The sequence below is a fragment of the Silene latifolia genome, chromosome 9, assembly GCF_048544455.1.
Source record: "Silene latifolia isolate original U9 population chromosome 9, ASM4854445v1, whole genome shotgun sequence".
Classification (NCBI taxonomy): Eukaryota; Viridiplantae; Streptophyta; class Magnoliopsida; order Caryophyllales; family Caryophyllaceae; genus Silene; species Silene latifolia.
The window spans coordinates 207,874,037-207,899,966 of record NC_133534.1 but is presented as its reverse complement, the minus strand read 5'-3'; the positions used below and the strand labels follow the sequence as shown (position 1 = coordinate 207,899,966).

Below are 25,930 nucleotides of genomic sequence, written 5' to 3'. Positions count from 1 at the left end.
TTCATCAATACATAAGGGCCCACTAATTTTATAACTTCATTTAATTAAATTACACCTTTTAAAATATGAGTAATATTTGTAAAATGCTTTATGAATTATTTTTTTCCAATTTTACAAATAACTATTGCGAAAATTTAGTATACACATTTTTTAGGATTTATTGATTTTGTACCAAGTATACATTAAAAACTGGCTTCTCATATTTTTTTTCCTCACTTTTACCCAAATTAGTTAGAAAACTAAATACTCCTATAATTAAAAATATTCACTTTCTATTGAAGGATGTTCTAATAGTAAATTGGTGTTGATTAGTCATGACAGCTTTATTGAAAAATAATACTCATAATAATTTAAATATAAATATACTTATACTACTAATAACAAAATAAATTAACTAATATAATATAATATATTTATAATGACAACAATTCAAAAATTTATTATAAAATATTCAAAAAAATAAATTACAGTTTAATAAAGTGAATATTAATTGGTGAAAAACTATCAATTTATTTTATATTCACTCTCTTAAAATGTAATTTAATTTAACACATTCTCCCGGATACATGGCTTAATAATGTTATATATGTAAAATTGTCAAAGCAAGGATAGTATATAATATTGGTCATGTCAGAAATAGTTTGGGTGACTCGGATTGGAACATGGTCAAAAACAGGTCAAATTTGGTGTATACCGCCTCTTTTCACCGTTTTACAATTGAAAAGGATAATTTGTTTAAAAAATAAATCGAGTTTGCTATAATCGCTTTAATTATATCCACTACTTACATCAGTTATATCGTAGTAGTTATAAACATCAGATTTTTTTATATAATTTTTTAATTCATAATGTGATTTAGAATGTTTGAATTTTTTTTATACTTATTTCATATTTGATACATGAATTTTAATATGTTAGGTTTATATTCTATACGAATCATTCTAATATGTGCATGTGAATTCCAAAAGTTAACAATATTCATTTTGTTAAATATTTGATAAGATCGAATATTTGAAAAACAAACCCGTGCAATTTTGCACGGGGGTAAAACTAATAAAATATAAGTAGTCATAAAAAGATATATATACATCAAAACATATACTATTAGAATAAGATGATTATATAAATTTTAAAAAGACTGTAAAGTATTTTATGACTAAAATATTTGGGGTATTACACGAGCCAACATTAGTTCTATTTGAGGTCGTTAAGTTATTTAGCCTAACTCGCATGAGCTGAGGTTTGACCGAGTCGAACTCGAGCTGCTCACGAGCTGTCTCGTTTCATTATCGCCCCTAGATGGAAGAGTGCTAGCACTCTTAATATCAAAGGTTCGAAACTCATTGTGAACAAAATGAGCCGTTTTTTTATATAAAAGCTCTATGTAGTTTCGCTTTTTTTTTTTGTGTCCAATGCTTTATGTACCTCATTTCCATTTTAAAGCTTTTGGATGTAACATATTGGTTGTTGCATTAAATTAAGTTATTTAGCCTAACTCGCATGAGCTGAGGTTTGACTGAGCCGAACTCGAGCTGCTCGCGAGCTGTCTCGTTTCATTATCGCCCCTAAATGGAAGAGTGCTAGCAGTCTTAATATCAAAGGTTCGAAACTCATTGTGAACAAAATGAGCCATTTTTTTTATATAAAAGCTCTATGTAGTTTCGCTTTTTTTTTTTTGTATCCAATGCTTTATGTACCTCATTTCCATTTTAAAGCTTTTGGATTTAACATATTGGTTGTTGCATTAAATGCTCGTTTAATTGAAATGCAAAATGTAAATATTAAATTATTAGGCAATGAGGATATTCCGTAATAATTTGGTCTTGGTAAAGAAAGTTACTGATTTATTGGGGGGAAAAGATTAATTCATTAGATTAAATTTGAAAAAAAATAGACTAACAGTCATTTGAGAATTTGAAAAAAATAGTATTAAAAAAGGAAGGCATTGTAATTTGTAAGCTAAGATGATTGTTTATTTATTACTAAATAATTATTAATAGAATTATGAGTTGCATTGGAAAATATTTCTTACTAGGTAGTATCCCGCGCTTCGCGCGGTCTCTTTTAAAATTTTATTATTTTAATTGAAGAAAAATAATATAATTTATTTATGATCTTTAATATTTTTACTTAGAAATAAAAATAAATTAATTTTTCTCAAATTTAATTTTTTTTATGTTTAACTTCAATGTTTTAAAATAAAATACATACAATTTTAATTATTAAAACTAATAAGTAATAATTAATTATGCATGATAAACGTTTTATAAATAAATTTGTTACTTATCTAATATTATACTCCCTCCTAGTCGCTTATTTCTTCTCTCTTTCCTTTTCGAAGCCAGTTGGATTTTCTTCCCCCTTTCCATTTTTAGTAAGTTTTTCAGTTGTGAAATTACCATATTGTCCTTGTCTATTTTTTCATTTTACAAAAATTGCCATTTATTAGTGGACCTAATTTGACTTGAATAACGCAACGATGAACATTGAGTTCTTACATTATATTATTTAACGATACATTATGTCCCGAATCAGTTAATATTTGTTCAAAATGATATGAATATAATTTTATGTAATTTATATTTTTTTTATGTATAACGTGTGATATTTATGTATCAAACATATAGCGTCCAAACTCAACTTATACAATTCTTTTGATTGTGTGTTACAAGTGCTACGTGTCAAACATATCTATAACAAATTTACACCTTTTATTTTTTAAACAACTATCAATTATATTATTTTTATACAATGATGTTTAATAAATTACCTGTAAATAAAATAGGTTGAACTTTCTCAAATTTTTTTTTTTTGAGGTTTAACTTCAAAGCATTTAAAAGATAACATATAAAATATTTAACTAAAAGTAATATTTAATTAGTCATAATCAATATTTTATACTTGACGCATACATATTTAATTGAAGATATTAAAGAAAAATGTAACGTGTTTTCTAGTTTTTCATGACGTTTATAATACTATATTACTTAATAATCATTACTTTTGTTTTGATTATTTAAATGTACTCGCGATCAATGTGTTACTGTGTACATACATACTCCTTATCACAATATTTAAACATATCAAAATCTCACATGTATTCATTTCTCGCAATATAATTTTTTTCATTCTCACACTATAAAAACTTATCTCTTAGTAGTTTTCTTTAAGTTCTATTTTTAATAAATACAATGACCCTCCCAAATATATTGTTCTTACCGTATTTAATGGTCTAAGTTTTATAACTTTTTCAAAATATTTTTTTACGTAAATGTAAAATATCAAAAATATTTCAATAAATTTAATCAAAATTATACACAATTGAAAGCATTTTTCGCAATGAACGTAATTATTTACATTTTAGAATTTTTATCAAAATAATTTTTTACTAAATTTAGTGTCAAATAACCGTAATATTTTTATGTAATTTAATAATAAATTTATTAAACTTAGGCACTACCATGCGACTTCTAACTTAGGCACTACCATGCGACTTCTAACTTCACATGATTAACAACCTTGAAATTCAGCCTAGCCTTACCTACTTTTAATTCTTGGCTCCACTCATGCTGGATATTTGAGGTATAGTAAAAGACATATTACATTTTTTTTCCAATCTTAAAAAACTCTAGTGTCCTTTCTCTCCATAAGCAATAGACTCTTACTATTAAAATGCACCGTCGTTGCTTTTTATTATGAAGTTTTTGCTTAAATGGTTCTTAAAGTTAAACTAGTTAACAAAATGGGGTTCATTTGAAAGTATTTACTCAAAATGAGTCCATACTATCATGAATTTATTTTTCAAATATTCTTTTTCCTTTATTCCCAAAATACCCTCGTTCATAAAACTCGTCCTTTATCCCCATTTAAATTCATAGTTAGGTAACACCAAAACTTCCTCTATTGCTTCATTATTTCACCAATAATCAACATACTATCAACTAATTCAATCACCTTCCAAATCAGATTCACCTTCGATGACTGAAACTAATCCTCTTTGAAAACATTCACCTACCTTCTAAGCCATTTGCTACTTCGTATAAAGGAAGTGGATGTTTGCTAGAGCAAAATGGTGTTGCTGATGTGATTATAGTTTGATTAATAGAACAATATATATTTTTAACAAAAAAGAAAACAATTGTTGGAATCATGAAGGGATTTCTTCTTATTTGTTGATTAGGTCTTACTAAATTGTGAGTGGTCATAGGATTTCAATAGAATTATAAGAATAAAAATGTAAATCTATTATATGTGGTGACAGGCTATCACACACCTCTAAAAAATAACCCTACGATCTCTAACTTCTGTAGTCATGTACTGTCGGGGTCAAATCATAAGGAGACAATTGTATTCTAATTGCTAATAGGAAAGTTTGTCAAGTGACAACTTCGATTTGATGATTGTTTAACTCAACTTAAACAATACGTAAATAGCAACTCAATTATTTGTTTTTCACCATCCCCCTAAACATTTATAAGAAGCAATTTATTCCTTTTTTTTCCATTTGTTTTCATGTTTTTTTTGATAAAATGTGAGTATATATATATATATATATATATGGGCATAAAAAATAGTCAAAAATAGTATGCCAATTTAGCAACCAGACTTGCCAAAATCAAAAGAAAATACACAACCGGTGGCCTTACAACCCCCATTTTTCCATCCATGTCCCTTCTTTTGAAGCAACATGCAAATTGATTGTTATCTTAATTATGTTTTTTGCATCAGCTTTTATCTTCTCTACAACTGATCCAAATCTGAGCACAATTCCATCATTCTTTCATTATTCCCCTGCATCCAAATTTAGTGATAGCAAGCATTCAAGACTAGGATATAAGCCTTCGTCGTCATGCTTGACCCCTTCTTCCTATATCATCCATTCATAACATTCTAATTAGGTATTTGCAGCCATTCCAAGCATCCATAATAACTAGTATCCTCTTGTTGTATGTGCATTTGAAGAACAGATGCTCCTGGGTTTCAGCTTCCATGTCACAGCTGCAACATCTATCATCGGTAGAACAGTCAATGGTGTATATTTTTGATTTAGTATTGAGCCCTTTATTCATCACAAGCCAAGTAATCAAAGAGTTTTGTGGTATATTCCAGCTATTCCATACAGATGTGGAGCATCCTTGCTTAGGTTGTTTATGCCTCAGCCATTCAAAGCCTTTTCTCATAGAGTATCCCTTGTCATCAGCAGTCCAGTTATTGTTATCATAGGCATTCTTCAAATTCTCTTTGACCTTACATATGTATTTCCATGTCCATGTAGCATCAGCAAGAGAACAATAAGAGTGCCAATCTTGGTTTTTGAGATAAATTTGTTTTATCCATTTAATCTACAAACTGCCAGCTTTCCCAAAGATCTAATCACCCAGTTCCCCCAAAGAAGTTGTATTCCAGGTTTTATCTTTTCTAGTACCAAGTCCCCATTCCTGTTTAAGTAGTGTCACCCTCTCCTATACCATCAGTGGTACCGTATGATACTCAGAGCTTCCATCCCGAAAATAATTTCTACTATGGATTTAATTCTCTTAATAACACTTTTGGGAATTATGAAAATACCAGCCCAATGGCTATAAAGGGTATTTAGTACAGAATTAATAAGGGCCAGTGTGACTTCATATGACAACTTTTTTGCCCCTAAAATTCTAATTCTGTTAACCATTTTTTCAACCAACACATGCAATCATTCTTGGTGAGCCTACCTGCCTGAATTAGGACCTCTAAATACCTGAAAGGCATGCTGACTCCCTCTGAAAACCCAGTTACCTATTTGATATCTGACTTCAAAGCTTCTATCATTCCATTAAAATACATCTTTGACTTGGAACTGTTCATATACAAGCTAGAATTTTTAGAAAAAGAAGAGAACGCCTTCATCAGCAGCATTATGGATTAAGCATTACCCTTAAAAAACATTAATAAATCATCAGCAAACATTAGATGATTTAACTTGATTTTTTTGTAGAGCGATGATACTGGAAAGGCCAATTATCAGGGGTATAAGCAAACATTCTAGGCAAAAATTACCAATCACAGGGTAAATAACAAACGGGATATATGGTCCCTTTGTCTTAATCCTCTCTTACCCTTAAAATAGCAAAAGCGGCTTCCACTGAGACATAAGGAGAAAGAAGAGGTCTTTACACATATCATAACTTTTATAGTAAAATGATCAGAAAAGCCTATCCCTGTAAGCAATTCCTCAACAAAATTCCACTCTAGAAGATCATAGGCTTTTTGTAAATCAATTTCGAATAAAAATCTTAGAGAAACAGCCTGCCAATCGGGGATGGGTATACCAGTTCATTATTTAATCATACATGGGAGATTGTAGGACACGACCTTTTAACTATGTCCTAGCCAATCAAAACATTTTCAATAATAGACCTACCCTTCACAAAGGCACCTTGATTGACACTTACAATATCAAGCAAGATCATGGACAGTCTAATGTAGAGCAATTTGGATATAACTTTATAAATCATGTTGCAACAGGCTATAGGCGTAAATTTCTTGAGTGATGTTGGTCTCCCACATTTAGCGATTAGAGTAATATTAGTGGCATTAAGCTGATTGAGGAGTTTCCCTGTCACAAATTTTTTTTTGATAGCCTTACAGAGGTCGTGTCCTACAATCTCCCATGTATGATTAAATAATGAACTGGTATACCCATCTGGCTTAGGTGTTTTATCATTTGGTGTCTCATAGAACGCTTTTTTATTTCATCACTACTCATAGGTCTATCCAATATATTAAGATGTTCTTGATTGTAGCATTTCCCCATTATAATTACCTGATGTCTCACTATATCTGTCTCATTCTTACTACCAAGTAGACCTTGACAATATTCCATGAATTCTTGTTGAATGATTTGGCGGTCAGTACAAAACAATCCATTCTGATGCTCTATTTGCATCACCTTATTTCTAATACATCTTTTCTTAATAGCCCCATGAAAATATGCTTTGTTATGGTCACCTGCTTCTATCCATTGAATCTTAGCTTTCTGGCTTAGAAAACTAGTCCTGGTAATATTAAACTCTTTATGATGTGCATCAGCTACAATCTCTTAATTAAGTAGTTGTGTATTCTGAATATTTTGTACAAGTGCCAGTTGGATTTCTTAATTTCTTATAAAACATGAGCTGCATTTGCTTTGTTGTTTTCAATATTAAAGTAACTCTCTTTATTCAGTCCCTTGAGCACTACCTTCAAAGCCTTTAATTTATTGACAAAATGAAATATTTTAGTACCATCAACTAGCTTACTTCATTCCTCCCACACCTTTGAAAGAAAAGATGAAGCTTTAACCCCATATATTGAAGTATTTAAAGTTGGCCCTTTTTTTATCTCCAACCTTAAAGTTACTAACAATCCAGAGGTTATAGTCAAATAAACCCTCGGGATAAAAGTGAGCATCCATGTCAGGATAAACATCCAGCCAGCTCTGATTAACCAAAAACCTATCCGGCTTGCTACTGATCCCTGTATTTGGCTCATGTTTATTGTTCCAGGTGTATAAAGCCTCTGTTGCAAGTATATCAGTCATGCCACAATTACCTAAACAATCAATAGAATCTTCCAGATTAGTCCCTTTAGTAAGTCTTCCCTTTCGTTCTTCTGGTTTGAGCAAAATATTAAAATCAACAGGTAAGACCTTGGACCATCACACTGAGGGGCCAACAATTCAAAATTATGCCATAAGTCATTCCTTTCTTCTCCGTCATTAAAAGCATAAATCATAGTAAAAAAGAAACATTGTTTTGTGATCCGAGAAGTTACACGTGCATGGATGAATCGAGCATCGTTATTATAAACCATAACATCAAACAAACTTGGTTGCAAAAGCAGCCATACTATGCCCCCTTTATGGTAAATGAAATTGGTAATGACATACCAGCCTTCCAACATATTATTAGAAATATTACCCACATTCTTACCATTAGAAATATTACTCACATTCTTACCATTTATTTTAATTTCTACTAAAGCAAATAAACCTACATCTTTATTGTGAATAAACAATTTAACATCTTTTTGTTTATTTACATATTGAGTCCCCTTACATTTCAAAATCCTATGTTATTCATTTGAGATTATTGGAGAAGGGTTACCACTTTTTTCACTACCGACTTTTGGTGAATTAGATCCTTCAAGAGCTTCCAAATAAGATTTTACTACTAGACTCCTATTCTTGTCACCCATCTCTACATGTGTCATAATAGTCAGCCTTTCTCTGCACAGGCGCTTGAACTGGTACCGCAAATGGCTTCTCTACAATTGGTTTTTGAATAGGTTTCCAAGTTATCACATGCTTAGATTTTTTAGCAGTCTGCTGATGCTGCTGCTTTTTTACTGCATTGGCAACTATCATGTCCTATTCCATTACATGTTAAATAAATTGATTGCTTTCATTCATGCTCAACATTCAAGTACACCACTTTATCAGCCTCATCCAAGAATCTAACTTTCTATGCATACTTCTGACCTACATTTAACTCTACCATAATTCGGGAAAAACCAAGTGTAGTCCTGTCAGCTGTTGCTCGATCAGTTTTAACAAATTTGCCAACTAAAACAGAAATTGTAAGCAAGCATATACCCCATAACTTAAGTGGAAGATCATGAATTCTAATCCATGCAGGGAAACATTTAACCTCTTCTTTTTTCCAGTTCAGTGTCCACCTCCTATGGCATTACTAATTAAGGGATTATTATAAAACATGTAGTATATCTTCCCTATCTTTGCTCTACTTGAATCTAACCATAAAAATACATTAGGCAAGAATGATACCTTGTCAATATTATGCTTATTCCATATCCTATGGATATTACCATTGAAGATTTCCCATGAGGATTTGCACCCATCACATAGCAAGAAACGACCTTATTCCAATATTCAATTTCCTCTTTGATATCATCTTTTGTAAACTGTATGAGGTCCTCTTCATCCTCATCCAACCGAGCATGGCTATTCTTTTTTCCACGCTTTTTTTATCCCAATACACTATTCAATGTCTTCCTCATCGTCCTCAAATAAGAAAGAACAACTCAAATGATGGTCTTGTTTTCCTTTCAATCATTTTTTGTTCTTATTATGTGCTTGTAGGACAATCCTTTTAAGACGAATGAAATGCTTTGAAAATTTGTGTCAAGAACTTTGTGCCATTTGTACATAAATTCAGATTCAAAATGCCCTAGGAACCCTTTTTTTTCTGTCTTATTTTTTTTTTCATTTTTTTTCATTCCTTCAGTTGTTCTTTCTTTTCCAATTAGGGAAACGAGGAATATAAAACTGCACAAAAATCATACTTGCTACACCCATGTGATAAGAGAATATGAACAAGACCAAAGTAAGCTAAGTAGTGAAATAAAATTAGTTGTGGCTGTCCTGACAAAGTAGGTTTTTTGGGAATGTAGCTAATAATATGACAAATGAAAATAGGCTAAAAAGGCTAAAACTGGCTAAACATAGTAGAAATAAGAAACTTAAATCTACAAGGTGATAATATCAGGCCATTTAGCTATGTAGAGCTCAGTAAATAAACATAATTTCCTTACCTCACGTGTCACCGTCATAAACCCAATTTGTACATGTACTAGGGCCAATAGGCCCACTTTAGACATGTAAACCCTAACCTACGCGGAGCTGAGTCTAATTAGTATTGGATCCCAATCAGTGTTATTATAAGTTCGGCTTATAACTATACTAATCTCGTACCTTTTATGTGTGGCCCAATTGGCCTACTTTAGCCATGTAAACCATTTGAATGTCAACAATGGCCTCAAGCATGACATATATAACGACCAAGCAAACTCAAGCAGGTTAATTTATATAGAACAATGGACCTCACTCCTTAACTCTTCTATTGCACTTTTTCTCCACTCATGAGCGCTATTAAAAACAAGTTCTAGGGTAACATATCTTAAAACTAATTTTTCGACCATCACGGTCAATTGTGAATTCTAAGCACTTAAATCTAAAAAACAAAAATTACGCTTTCTCTGAGTAGCACAAGTAATTGGTTTTAGTCCTTATAAGTTCGTTCCATTTTCACCTATCTGTTAAATCTAGATATTACAATAACCCCTGCTTAAATAAGTAGCATATACCACCTACGTTTGACTCGTAATTGTAGATTATCCCAAAATGCTTTCTAATTTGTGGTTAAAATATAATTCTTAAATTCATAATCATCACATAGTTGTGTGTTTCTTTGCTACCATTTGTATCTATCATTATTATCAGAATCCCGATTTAATCCTACAATTCAACGATTTTATGATAAAAAAATGTCTGATGGATCCTGGATCTTGCGATTCTATCATGGTTGTAGAATCTTACGATCCTATACTTTTGAAAATTCTAAAGGTAGGATCATGATATGAATTACGATCCTACGATCCGATTCCACAGTAAAAATATTAATACATTTTTATATAATGACATCGAAAACCCCAAATTTCGCGTAATTTGTACAAACATGTTCATACAATGATACCAAATTTATAATTATCCATATTTTAGGGATAAATATTAATAAATTGAGTATGTAGAATTTTAATATTCTACGATCTTTTACATAATCGATACTACCTTTCCCATCGATCAACGTAAAATCCCGATTCTAAAAAGATTGGTATCTATCACTTCGCCATTTCCGGAATAAAAGTGATAATAGCTCATTGATTTGTGAAAGAATTTTAACATCTACACATTGATGGTTTGACCTCATTTAGAAAATCCTTGCATTAGGTTACTTATCATAAAACTCATCCACGCAAAAATGTTTAAATAAGTAATTATTTAAACTTATTTTAGAAAATCCCCACTAAACTAAAAGAATAAACTAAAAGAATAAGAAATTCTGAACGTTTTCTCGCTCAATTGATTGACTATAGTGGTGGGCCATGCTAAATATTAATAATTGATTTGATTCATTAACAAAAGAAAGTGGGACCCATGTTATTTTATACTAGTTATTCAACGCAATTAACACAATCTTCTACACTGGTTTTTTTGAGGAAGTACAAAATAAAGTGGCCCCCATATTATACACTACCAAATAACTTCTTCACAAAACCTGAAAATAAAAACAAAAAATATATTAATATAATTTATAAAATCATATCGCAATATTCTAGGTATATACAAAAAATATATTAATATAATTTTGATATTGTAATATACCCATGCGGAGTATATAATTATCCTATATTACTACGAGATTATATACTTATATTCTACGAAATATATTGATTGAAATATATTGATTTATGAATATTTTTTGCGTTATATTCTACGAAATATCAATTCCTACTCATTTATATAAATATTTTTTAAATTCATACTATATAAGCTAAGCTCACAAATGTCGTGCTTTAGCACGAGATCTCAACTAGTGGTATCTTAAAAGCCGAACTATTACTGATTGTATTGTGTCCATTTTAGGGTCTTTTAATCACCGTCTTTCCTCTCTTGAAACCGCTATGCGTCCTACTCTTGTGCCCGCCTTTATGGGTTGGTGAAGCTAGGTGATTGTGATAGTTGTAGTGGGTTGGAGAGTGAGGTTGTAGGTGGTGGAGGAGGTGCATGTGGTGGCCTGAGGGGTCGTAGGATATTTGGCAAAATTAGATTTGGATGCAATTAAACTTGTTTTAGATAAGATTAGTATTGAATTTAGGCAATTGAAAATTTCATAAATATATTCAAACTGAATTTAGGAAACCGGTTACAAGACAACTGTATTTCAATTTTGATATACTTGTGCTTACCCCATAGGTTGTGTGTGCATTTAGAATATTACTAAAATTTGATATAGTCGGATAAGAAGCTTCAATCTTGCTTATGTATGAACATGAGAAGTTACACCATTTTCAGGTTAGTATGTGTTTCACAAACCTACACACTATGTAACTTTGCAACGACATAGATACTATAGAAAAACATTTGGGTATGATTTAATAGATGTCACAAGAAACTTGAAAAAACTATGCTACTCCACATTATTGTGTACATCCCATTATTAGTTCATATGAATTATTAAAAAAATTCATATTATGATTGATACCAATAATTATTTAGGAGGCGTTTGGTTTGCGAGTGGGTATGGGTTTGGAACCAGGAATCATACCCGGGTGGTATTGGTTTGGAACTTGATTCCTTATACCCTGTGTTTGTTTCAATTTTGGGTGAAATGAGGTTGAACTTCATCCAAGTTAAAAAAAATCTAAAATACAACATTAAAAATAATTATTTTTGATATTGAAAAATCATGAAAATAAAGATTTGATCAAATAAATGTAAATAAAATTCATTTAAAATGTTCCATATAAATTTTTTTCATGGTTTTGATTTTATTATTTGATACCCATGTGTATCAATCTCATACCGATCTCCCCCCTTCGGTATGAGAAACCGATACCTCATTGGTTTGAGGTATGGGTATCAAATTCCTATTTTTGCCAAACAAACACCTGGTATGAGTTTGACTCATTCCAAACCTATAATACATCATACCTTTATGAGTTGAAACAAAAACCCGGATTTCTACCTTGTAACGCTTAACTTTTTCGTTTTTCAAGGTGTACTCTTTTTTTGCAAAAAAAAAACTTGAACTGTCAATAACTCTCAGCTACGATTTCAGAAAAGGGTCATTTTTTCAAACCAATTATCTCATAAAGGCCTTGAATTCGAAAACAATTCATCACTTTCTGAACTCGTAGCAAGGAGTTATTGACAGTCAATGTTTTTTTAACGGATAAAATTTGACCAAACATAGTTCTCGGCTACGAGTTCAGACATCGGTGATTTATTTTTTCAGACTGAAGATTTTTTAAAGACGATCAATTGAACAAAATTTTTTACCGTTTTCTGAACTCGTAGCCGAGAGTTATTGACGGTCAAAGTATTTTTGCAAAAAAAAGAGGGGTGCATCTTAGAAAACGTAAAAATTGAGGGGTACAAGAGAGAAAATCACAAATATTTATTTTTAATGTCGTATGCAAAAGGACTCATTTGTTAAAGAGTTAACTAAAGAGAAATTTAGGATATGCCATCTACTGAAAAACCTAATACGCGTATGCCTGATGACAAACTACGTCACACATGACTTGTGTTGTCATGTATGCCAATTACTAACAAGCTCGCATGTGCTTATTTGATCGCACTTTCATCATTTTGGGGGGTCAAAGTGGTGTGAAAACAATATGATTTATTTAGAGAATATGTGTATTTAGAGATATCTACACGATATGATAATCTACTAGCCTTGTAGAGCTTATTTAGATAGAGTGATTTAGGCAACAAAAGAATGAAAATGGGTTATTTGATCAATTAGTTTTGTTGGAATAAAGATACATTTTAGTATTCTATTCATTGTGCACAAGGCTAACCTTACCACATTAACATTTCACTAACTTAGACAATGCGTGGAATGGTGATTGTGTTATATGAACACTTATATATGTAACTATGCATATTGAGATTGAGAAGGTGCATCACGTTTCGAACTCCACTGTAAGTTTTATAGTCTAAAATTAACATGTCCTAGTCTCATAATGAACATGTATAAACTAAATGCGGAACCGATAAAAGAGATCAATTAGTTACCTCTAGCCATTGCTTGAAATAATTGATCCGTCTTAATGAATAACCGAATTCCTTATGCCCCAAATCTGACTTGGTTTCCAAACCCTCAATCTCACAATTTAGATGGTGTATTTTTATAATGAGGTAGGCTTGGTGAACCCTAATCAGAATAAATATGTTCCCCTTATATAGACTCTTGCCATCAAAGAGTCAACTGAACAGTTTCCTAAATTGTGAGTGGTAAGTTATGGGAGACAATAGTGGAAACAGAATCCTAGGTAAATTCCACCATACAATGGACCAACTTAATTTCCATAAAATAACTTAATTAAATATTAATGTAATACTTATTTATTTTATGGAATATCTTACAATCTCCAACTTGGTCCATTTAACAAGCTAAGAGACACAACATATGGATCATGGCGACGAATTCTCTTAGAGCAAGAATTAATCTTCCATGTATCACAATATATCAAGTCACTAACACCACACACATTTAACTTAATGAGTAAATCAAATGTTTACTCGAGGTTCAAACAAAATGATATTTCGCAACATTACTTTAATAAATATGCGCATATAAATCCAAAAGAGAAAAATATCCAACTTAATAAAAGTTTCTTACAACAACTTAATGAATGTACTATATAATGGAACCAAGTCCCATTCTCACTACATGATCCTTGAAACTCTTAATTGGCATGCCTTTAGTCAAGGGATCTGCAATCATCAACTCTGTGCTAATGTGTTCAATGATCACTTTCTTTTCCTGAACAGGCTCTTTTATGGCTAGATACTTTAGGTCGATGTGTTTACTTCGACTTTCACTTTTATTATTTTTAGCCATAAACACAGCAGTTGAATTATCACAATACATTCTGAGCGGCCTAGAAATATAGTCAACAACTCTAAGCCCAGATATGAAACTTTTCAACCAAACACCATGTGAGGTAGCCTCAAAACAAGATACGAACTCAACCTCCATAGTAGAAGTAGCCGTCAAGGTTTGCTTAACACTCTTCCATGACACAGCTCCATCAGCTAGCATAAACACATATCCTGATGTGGAGTTACGTGAATCTATGCGGCTAGCGTAGTCGGAGTCAGAGTAACCTACTACTTCAAGATTCTCAGTCCGTCTAAGCATAAGCATGTAATCCTTATTATCTTGAAGGTATCTCAACACTTTCTTTCCAGCCTTCCAGTGATCAAGTCCTGGGTGACTCTAATATCTTCCTAACACTCCAACCGCATATGCAATGTCGGGTCTAGTACAGATCTGAGCATACATAATGCTGCCAACAGCTGAAGCATATGGAATATTCTTCATTTTTTCTTTTTCAATGTCATTCCAAGGGCACTGGTCCAAGCAGAACCGGTCATCTTTCACAATTGGTACTACACTTGGTGAACAATCTTTCATCCTGAATCTTTCAAGTACTTTATTGATATAGGCCTCTTGAGACAACCCCAAAATGCCTCTAGATCTATCTCTATGGATCTTAATACCAATGACATAAGATGCCTCACCCATATCCTTCATAGCAAAATCACTTGAAAGGAATTGTTTCACCACACGTAGCAACCCTTTATCATTGGTTGCTAGCAAAATATCATCCACATACAACACTAGAAAATAAACTTTACTCCCACTGACCTTAAGATATATACATGGATCCATTATATTTTCTTCGAAACCGAATGAAGAAATAACTTCATGGAATTTCTATACCATTGGCGGGAAGCTTGTTTTAAACCGTATATGGACTTATTTAGCTTACAAACCAAATGCTCACCATTTTTAGAGAAGAATCATTCAGGTTGTTTCATATAAACCTCTTCCTCTAAATCACCATTGAGAAATGCTGTTTTCACATCCATCTGATGTAACTCGTAATCAAAATGAGCTACTAATGCCATGACAATTCGAAAGGAATCTTTCTTTGATACAGGAGAAAAGGTCTCTGTGTAGTCAATTCGTTCCCTTTGAGTGAATCTTTTAGCAACGAGTCTTGCCTTATGTCTCTCGATGTTGCCAAGTGAATCTCTTTTAGTCTTATAGACTCACTTGCACCCAATGGGTTTTACACCATCATGCAATACAACGAGATCCCAAACTCCATTAGATGCCATAGAATTCATCTCATTTGTCATAGCATTCATCCATAAGTTAGAATCTGTAGAACTTACGGCTTGTGAAAATGATATAGGATCATTATCAGCTCCAACATTATAATCCAATTCTTGTAGATATACTTCATAGTCATCAGGAATAGCCGATCTCCTTTCACGAATAGATCTTCTTAATGGAACTTGTTCATCCTCATGGTGAACCTTTTCTTCATTATGATCTACCATATTTTGATCGGCATTTTACGGAATTTCTATCACTGGTTTGGTAACACTCGATTGAACTTTATGAGTGTGAATGACAACCAATTTGTCACTTGAATCAGAGGGTGGAACTTCATGATGATCACTCTCCAGGACAAAGTCCTGAATTAGGTCACTTCCACTGATCAAGTCATTCTCAAGAAATTTAGCATTTCTTGATTCCACAATCCTTGTACTATGAGATGGACAATAAAACCTATAACCCTTAGACTTTTCGGCATATCCAATGAAATACCCACTAATAGTCCTTGGATCAAGTTTCTTTTCTTGTGGATTATACACTCACACCTCCGACGGGCATCCCCAAATGCGTATATGTCTCAAACTCGGTTTTCATCCTTTAAGTAACTCAAAAGGTGTCTTAGACACAGGCTTGGAAGGAACCCGATTTAATATATACGCTGCCGTCTTAAGAGCATCTACCCACAAAAATGAAGGAAGTTTAACATTACTTCTCATACAACGTGTCCTATTTCTTCTTTCTGCTACACCATTCTGGTCTGGAGAACCAGGCATAGTGTATTGGGCAACAATCCCATGCTCTTGAGGAAATTTAGCAAATGGACCAGGTGCTTGTCCGTTCTCAGTGTATCTACCATAGTATTCACCACCTCTATAAGATCTCACAATCTTAATGCGCCTACCGCATAGATTCTCTACTTCAGCTTAAACAATTTAAAGGCATCAAAAGCTTCATCCTTAGAACGAAGCAAGTAAAGATACATATAACGTGAGTAATCATCAATAAAGGTGATAAAATATTTTGGATCATTAGCGTTCATGTCCGGACAACAAATATCCGTATGTATGATTTCTAATAGGCTAAAACTTCTCTTTGCACCTTTCTTAGACATGTTAGTTTTCTTACCCTTAATGCAACTAACACAAGTATCAAAATCAGTAAAGTCTAAAGTATCAAGTACTCCATCCTTTACTAATCATTTTACCCTCTCAATGGAGATATGTCCTAATCTCTGGTGCCACAAAATAGAGGAATTGTCATTCATAATACAACATTTTAAACCAGCATTGACATGCATAGAATTATGAGTAATATTATTTTGCAATTCAAGACGATATAAATTATCAGACAAAATACCATAGCCAATAATTTCAGAATTTCTGAGAATACTGAATCCAGAGTCTAAAAAATTAAAGATAAAATCCAAAGGTACAAGTCTTGATGCTGAAATCAAATTTCTAGAGAAATTTGGAACATAAAATATTTTTTCCAAATGCAAAATAAAACTACTACTTAATATTAAACTACATGTCCCAATGGCCTCCACATATGAACTAATCTGGTTTCCTGAATAGATTGAAAGTTCATTGTCCACTGGTTTCCTTAGGTTTGTCATACTCTGCAAGGTATTCGAAACATAGATTGTAGTTCAAGAATCAATCCACCATGTATTATGATTAACATTAACCATATTAGATTCATAACAAACAAACGCATGAAAATTACCTTTCTTCTTTAGCCAAGCCTTAAACTTAATGCAGTCTATCTTCATGTGTCCCTTCTTTTTACAGAAGAAACACGTAGACTCCTTCTTAATGGCTGGCTCGGCTGAAACCTTTCCTTTCCCTTATCTTTAGTGTGACCCTTTTGCCTCTTTGAAGAAGAAGCAACAGTAAGGTTTACCTTTTCACCTTCCTCCATTAACAATCTGCCCTCCTCTTGAACACACATGGCCATAAGTTCATTAATTGACCATTTATCCTTATGTGTGTTGTAAGAGATCTTAAAATTAGCATATTTTGGAGGAAGAGTGCATAAAATGAAGTGCACAAGGAAAGTGTCAGACATGGTAACTTCCAAGGTCTTAAGTTGAGCTGCAATATCCCTCATATGCATGATATAATCACGCACACCTTTAGTCTCGGTGAGCCTCAAAGATGAAAACTGCATTATTAAGGTACTAGCAAGAGTTTTATCAGAAGTTGCAAATTGCTCATCGATGGCCTTAATTAGATCCTTAACTTTAGTATACTGATCGACAGAACCACGAATACTAGCACGCATTCTTGTCTTTATGAACATAATAGAGAGGCGATTAGATTTCTCCCACTTTTCATAAAGATCAATTGCTTCTTTAGTTCTTTCTTTAGTTACTTTAGATGGTTCGTCTTTCCGAATAGCATAATCAACATCTAACCATCCTAACTGCAGTAGCATTCTCTCTTTTCAGACCTTATAGTTATCACCATTCAATTCAGGAATGTCAAATTTAACATCAATAGAATAACATGCTTATTACCAAAGTGGAGAGTTTAAACTTAATCATGCTTTACCAATGTAAATCATGCTCAAATATGAATCTAGAGACATAAAACTTGCCTATGGGCTAAAGTTTTACTCAATTAGATACATAAAAATTTAACTCTATGACAATACTATCAAATCATATACATCTCTTAACTCTTTTGGGTAGATTAAGAAACAAGATTCAATATATCATCCTAATTAGACATACAATTTCATACAATAAGATTCCTGTGGGTAAGTCTTATTATATTACATACGACTAATCACAAATAATGTCTAATTTTCACACGTGATTCAAAAATAAATTTTTTATTAATTAGAGATGCTGTGGCTAAACTCTAACTAATAAAATTTTGAATCTCTCGACATTAAACTTTAAACTTCAATCTATATACTCAGATGAATGTATATAGAAAACTCATGACCAAAAGTTGTTGGTCTCCCTCTCATTTTGAACAAGTGCCAAAACCGTATGTGAAAAATGATTCAATGTCAGTATCTCAAAACAACATTATTATAATCTGACAATAAGACACACATACGAAATCTAGCAGAATACAACCCCTGTACTGCAGTATGTAGTATTTTCAAGATCACAGAATAAGGCAATGAATTTCATGCTCAAAAGGACTTATATAAATAATAGAGAACCATATATGCCCATATAGCCAAAGGAGGAAGGGACGTCAAAATCACAATTAATAAAGCTATATTTTCACATTATGAGATTGATCAATGAAGGGGTTCTGTGTTAAGCATATAGTATGACTAGTGGCGAAATAACATAACATGTCTCGGACAAATTAGCTTATGTATTATAAAGTAAATAATATAATTGTAATTATGATAAATAATTATTAAATAGTAAAAGGAGAGAGCTTATCTGGATAAGGAAGAGGTTGTGATATGACTTGAGGTTACTGTCTTAAAGTCAAATATGCCCCGTCTGCTACACACGACCTCAATGGCATTCGACCCCTAGGATTAACACAACCGCTGCGACTTCGGTGTAGGCAAAGACGCAGATGAGAACAACCAATATCGTTGCCAGAAAACCTCAAAGAATATTTCTTAAGAATGTATGAGAGAATTATAATTTTGTTGTCTCCCAAAGTGAAAGAGAAGGCTTGTTTATATAGGCTAAAAAAGCTAAAGAATTAACGAAATCAGTTTTTGGAAAATAAGAAAGCATGGTAAATCGGGCAATCAGCTTGGATGACCACAACAATCAATTCCGTAGACTGCGCCAATCAGTCTCGGAAATTGAACCTTTGAAAAAATTAAAAAATGTTCAAAAAACAACTTAACTAGTATTTTTCCAATGTGGGACAAAAAGACTATTAGAGCCATTATTCCAACAATCCCCCACAATGGCGAAAATAGGAGTAAGAGAGAAAAATTAAGGTAACTAAGGCAACGGGGATTTAGCGTTTAGATGTAGGTGTCTGTGGACTTTAACCAACACCCAGCGACATACAAATTTTCTCAAACCGCCATTTTTGGTGGACTAAGCCTTTAACCTTTTGATGGAGTTGGTAAGAGAATTTTTGCGCACTTGCTTGATCCCAAATCAGGGCTAGAACTCGCATAATCCATGAACTCATCATGAACTTTAAGGTTAGGAACAAATTATACTTGCCCCTCACGTAATTCCCGGTTATTTAATGAATGTCTCTAGAGCTCCAAAACCTAAAGAACCTCTTGGGGTTAGGGCGAGAAACCCCCCCACAATCACATAGGTGAGTTCATCAGTTTTGATTTTCGCAAACCATCCATAAAGACTATGAACTCATTAAGAGCTATTGCTCAACCTTCCACAATGACAATATATCTGTAAGTACAAGAAATGTACACAAAGTAATACCACATCACTTTATTAAATAGGAATGGTAGTAGTATTACATCTCGAGTTCCTTGTCACTTAGTTTGACCCGTTGAACTTAGATGAACTAAGACGGGTATCCATCACAATTCACCCCTTTACAGGTTTTAAACCCATTCCTAGTGGTGCCACCAACACCAACTTCTACTATGGCCAATAGTAGGAGGATCTCAATATCCTCTTCACATTTTAATAAGTACGTACTATTATGATATCACATTGTGTAAGGGATCTCAATATCCGCTTACAATTTCACAACCTTTGTGAACTCATTGATATTGATCATATTTTCATCATCCTTTTGGTCAATAGTCATCTTATTGTAGCTTCTTACCGGTGCATGACCATCAATATAATGGATCTCAAAGCACCCCACAGAAGAATATATGCTAGTAGATCACTGAACCTTTCAACTTCTTGTCCTGCCAAATCTAGCATAATAACTTCACATCTTATTGCATATTAACAATACAATTTGTATAGTTATCATACATGATATAGCATTATGAAAAATTGTATCTAAACGTCAAATGAACTTCATCATTATTTGACGTTCATTCAAAATCCAAACTCATTCTCAAAGATACAATTGTTTTCATTGATTAACTTACCAAAAACCAGGGTGTCCATAAACTATTACAACGACATAAGCTATATCATATCTCTCCTCTAACACGTACAAACATCATATATATGCATATAATTACTTTCCACCAAATTCATTTTGTCATGTATAAACTCAAGAATACATCTTAAATAGCTCATATATTAGTGATCCAATTATCACCAATAACTTCCGTTAAAGAAAAATCCCGAAAACAAAACCAAATAAATATAGATTATGCATCTTTTACCTTTTCTTGGTTTACTAAAAGCATTTAAACCAAATAAAAGGTAATTACTCGAATACATATATTGCCAACCAACCATTCATAAATTTCTTAAAACGGAGAAACAGGTTTATACAAACCCAATATCAGAGTATTCACAGCTATCAATCATTCCCATGTAATTGTCATTACCACTACCACTTCCAACACTGAAACTCAAATAAAATACGTCAGAGTTAAGGATAGTCATACTTTCACCAGACGCCCCCACAATCCACAACTTACTCAAAGCATTAACTAAGCAGACACTTTTTAAACCAATCGATTAATGCTCATAAGAATTGGACAATTTAATCTTAAAAAAATTCGTAAAACTTCCAAATTCATTACAAACTTCAAGTAGTGATAAGGTCAATATTATATGCTCAAAGCTAACATTCAAGATGACATAAGATGATAAACAAAAATCACCCTTTCTGAAATATGTCATCAAACATCATTATTGTCATATAGGAACTTATTAACATCATAAACAAGGATGCCAAATTATACTTTGTCATAACCAACTATTCATAACAAGTTATTTTAAATCCAATTTTGTATTGCACAAACATAAAATATTTTCTTTTAAGATGCTCCATATATTTCCAGGTACATCACATAAGGGAAACATTTTTCATAACTTAAAGAGAAAACACAACTTTTCAAAGTTTGCTAAAAAAATACTACTTCCCCCACATGTTATCACGCCATACATAAGTGATAACATAACATAACGTTCACGAAATTATACACAAATATGTAGAGATACATACGAGAATTTCACACCTGATTTAGTCTTAAAAAAAATCATATTGAGAGGTATATGCATATAAATTATCAATGTATTTTTGGTCAATCATATTAATGGCAGAAGAAGTTATGAACCCCCACATTTTTTTACTCGGCTAGAGAACAACTCAAAAACATCTCATATTAAAAAAATAAGAGAACAACTCAAATTTGTCTCATATAGATATACTCATATCTCCACATATCTAGCTACTCTATAACACACATGCATGCTTCATAGCTCAGATATTAAAAAATATCATTACATTAAGACAAATCAAGTAATAGACTAAGCGTCACAAAACGACATTCACAAAAAAAAATTAAAAAAATGTGACCCATTATATCCAGTATATATTTCTTACCGATCATGTTATAAAAACATGCACACATTATTAAATTTTTCACAAAACTCATGGGAGATGATTCCATATACTTTTGAGTGATAAAAAAATAAACCAACGATAAACTCATCCACGAATAATGATACATGTCACAATTTATTTGTTGTTAACTATTTTCCTTTCTTTTGATTACACTTGATAACAGCATTCAAACATACATATCATGTATTAAAAATTGGAATAGTACCCAAAAACATATGTCACATACAAATTAAATACAAAGCTCAAGTTTGACAAAGTCCAAATAGAATTCAATGCCCTTTAATGAATGATTCTGCATTTGTTTAAGCAAAAACCTAGACAAGAGTCTCCAAAAGAAAAAAAAAACTATTCTAAAACGTTATTAAATCCCAACATTGATAACTTCAGTTTGGAAAAATTGCAATGAATTACTTTGACCTCCTTTTTGGGAATAAAATTATGACGAAAGACATAACAAACTAATTACTCACAAAACCAACAAATCTCCCAGGCTCCCATGACAAATATCTAAAGCATTTTTAGCTGAAGATAGATGCACCACAAATATTAATATCACAACAAGAGCAAAAGGTAGAGTGAGACTAGAGACGTTAAGAGCATGATTATTCTAAACTTCTAGTACGTGTTTGCAGATTGTATGCGTGATTAGTACAAAAGATAACACGTATATACATTAATTAATTCGAAGCTTGTAAACTGACTTTTTTTTAGTAATATACTCGGTATACCACTATTAATCATAATGAAAAAATTAGACTTTTGATGACAAATAAGTAGAAACATACATAGCCATATTGCCTTAAAAAAAACGAGTAAGAATATTTGACTTTAGATTGTTAAGCATATAGTATGACTAGTGGCGAAATAACATAACATGTCTCGGACAAATTAGCTTATGTATTATAAAGTAAATAATATAATTGTAATTATGATAAATAGTTATTAAATAGTAAAAGGAGAGAGCTTATCTGGATAAGGAAGAGGTTGTGACGTGACTTGAGGTCACTGTGCTAAAGTTAAATATGCCCCGTCTGCTACACACGGCCTCAATGGCATTCGACCCCCAGGATTAACACAACCGCTGCGACTTCGGTGTAGGCAAAGACGCAGATGAGAACAGCCAAGATCGTTGCCAGAAAACCTCAAAGAATATTTCTTAAGAATGTATGAGAGAATTATAATTTTGTGTCTCTCAAAGTGAAAGAGAAGGCTTGTTTATATAGGCTAAAAAAGCTTAAGAATTAACGAAATCAGTTTTTGGAAAATAAGAAAGCATGGTAAATCGGGCAATCAGCTTGGATGACCACAACAATCAATTCCGTAGACTGCGCCAACCAGTCTCGGAAATTGAACCTTTGAAAAAATTAAAAAATGTTCCAAAAAACAACTTAACTAGTATTTTTCCAATGTGGGACAAAAAGACTATTAGAGCCATTATTCCAACATTCTGCACTTCTACTGCAAGTTTCTAATGAAACTACAATATTTTATTTGGCTTTAAGCATAGGTGTGAAAAACCATCAAGACATATATGACAGCAGTATCCCTGCAGCATCCAGTCAGATTCTTTAATTAAAACAAGATAAGTTTCAATTTTTAACAAACGTACACAAAAAATTTTTACGATGAAATTATAACACACGAAAATAATGGTGAACAAGGGTTGACAGATTTAAGCAAGACAGAGGCGATTAATGCTCTGATACCAACTGTAAGTTTTATAGTCTAAAATTAACATGTCCTAGTCTCATAATGAACATGTATAAACTGAATGTGGAAGCGATAAAAGAGATCGATTACATACCTCTAGCCATTGCTTGAAATAATTGATCCGTCTTAATGAATAACTCAATTCCTTATGCCCCAAATCTGACTTGGTTTCCAAACCCTCAACCTCACAATTTAGATGGTGTATTTTCTTGATGAGGTAGGCTTGGTGAACCCTAATCAGAATAAATATGTTCCCCTTATATAGACTCTTGCCATCAAAGAGTCAACTTAATAGTTTCCTAAATTGTGAGTGGTAAGTTATGGGAGACAATAGTGGAAACAAAATTCTAGGTAAATTCCACCATACAATGGACCAACTTAATTTCCATAAAATAACTTAATTAAATATTAATGTAATACTTATTTATTTTATGGATTATCTTACACGTTATTCATGGAACACGTGTGGTTACACTTTACTTTTATAATAATGAAGTAAATTTATAATTGTCAAAAATTTGTGCACAATTGACTTACATTTAGAGTTGTTTCACTAACATCATTTCTATTCATTAGAAATTATTTTATAGTTGTTGTAAACAATTTATATATATGAATAAAATTATATACTTAATTATTCGAAAAGAAATCAAGTATACACTCAAAATAAAAATAAAAATTCTCATTCTATTTATGTGTGGTAAAACGTTAGTATGATTTGTGTTAAAAAACAAAAGTTAAATGTAGTAATATTATAAAAAAAAAGGTTTAAACTATTAATTTTAGATTTTCATTCAACTAAAACAAATTAATTTTGCATATTATAGGTACCATTTTTCTCAAAAATGGATAACTTGTTGCTAGATGCTATTTGTGAACGACTAATAGCGACATTAAGTACAAAAGGTACGTACATATTTAGAGAAGGTGATCCAGTGGATGAAATGCTTTTCATTATTAGGGGGCAACTTGAAAGTTCTACAACAGGCGGTGGACGATATGGATTTTATAATTCTATCACCTTAAGACCTGGTGACTTTTGCGGAGAAGAATTATTGACTTGGGCGTTAATTCCTAACTCAAATCTTAATCTTCCTTTATCAACTCGAACTGTTAAAGCACTAACTGAAGTTGAAGCTTTTGCACTTGGAGCTGAAGATTTACAATTCTTTTCAACTCAATTTAAACGTCTTCATAGTAAAGCATTACAAGATGCATTTAGATATTACTCACATCAATGGAGAACATGGGGTGCTTGTTACATTCAATCTGCATGGAGAAGATATAGAAAAAGAAAGATGTCAAATATAATGTTTTAATTATAAACTATCTCTATTACCCGTGAAATTCACGGGGCTAGCTATCTTGTGACGTTCTTGGTGTTATGCAAACCCAGAGTTGCGATCGCACTGAACCCTGAGGATAAAATGGCCCCATAGTAAAAAAATATTTTATTAATCAATACGTGTATTGCCATAGTATATCGTTAAAGTATAATTATGTCATGTATATGACCAAAATTTACTAAACTTTTGCCACGGATTATTAGTATTTTGCAACGAATATTGTTACTTTTATTAGGATTTTGCAACGATTATCGTTTATATTTTTGTTGTTGTTGTTGTTATCTATTTTGTACCCGTGAAATAGGTGACAATTGGATACAAGACACAAACACGTCAACCACATGTTGGGTAGGGGTACGAACAGAAACATGAATTAACAATATAAATAATAATAGTATAGCACAACCCCTAGTCACCGTGCTCATACTAACATGGTACAACTCCCTGGTCACCGTACCGTCTCATTACCACACGACTCACACCATGACACAACTCCCTAGTCACCGTGCCTCATAACACCATACATTGGCACATCTCTCTGGTCACCGCGCCTCATTAACACAACATTATACACACCACAGTAATACAATGAATACAATAAACCGTATAACCATAGTAGTACAATGATATATGCACATACTCACACATACATGCTTGGAGTCGTTCGACCTAATACAAA

At 32.4% G+C, this 25,930-nt stretch overlaps 1 protein-coding gene across 1 annotated transcript in view; it reads left to right on the top strand.

Moving 5' to 3' along the window:
• Positions 1 to 25,499, top strand: part of LOC141598475 (cyclic nucleotide-gated ion channel 18-like) — a 62,471-nt gene extending 36,972 nt beyond the window's left edge. Inside the window, exon 6 of the mRNA XM_074418185.1 lies at positions 24,733 to 25,499. Coding sequence (XP_074274286.1) covers positions 24,733 to 25,224 — 492 coding nt within the window. The 3' untranslated portion in view covers positions 25,225 to 25,499. The remainder of the gene's footprint in view (positions 1 to 24,732) is intronic.
• The last annotated feature ends 431 nt before the right edge of the window (positions 25,500 to 25,930 follow it).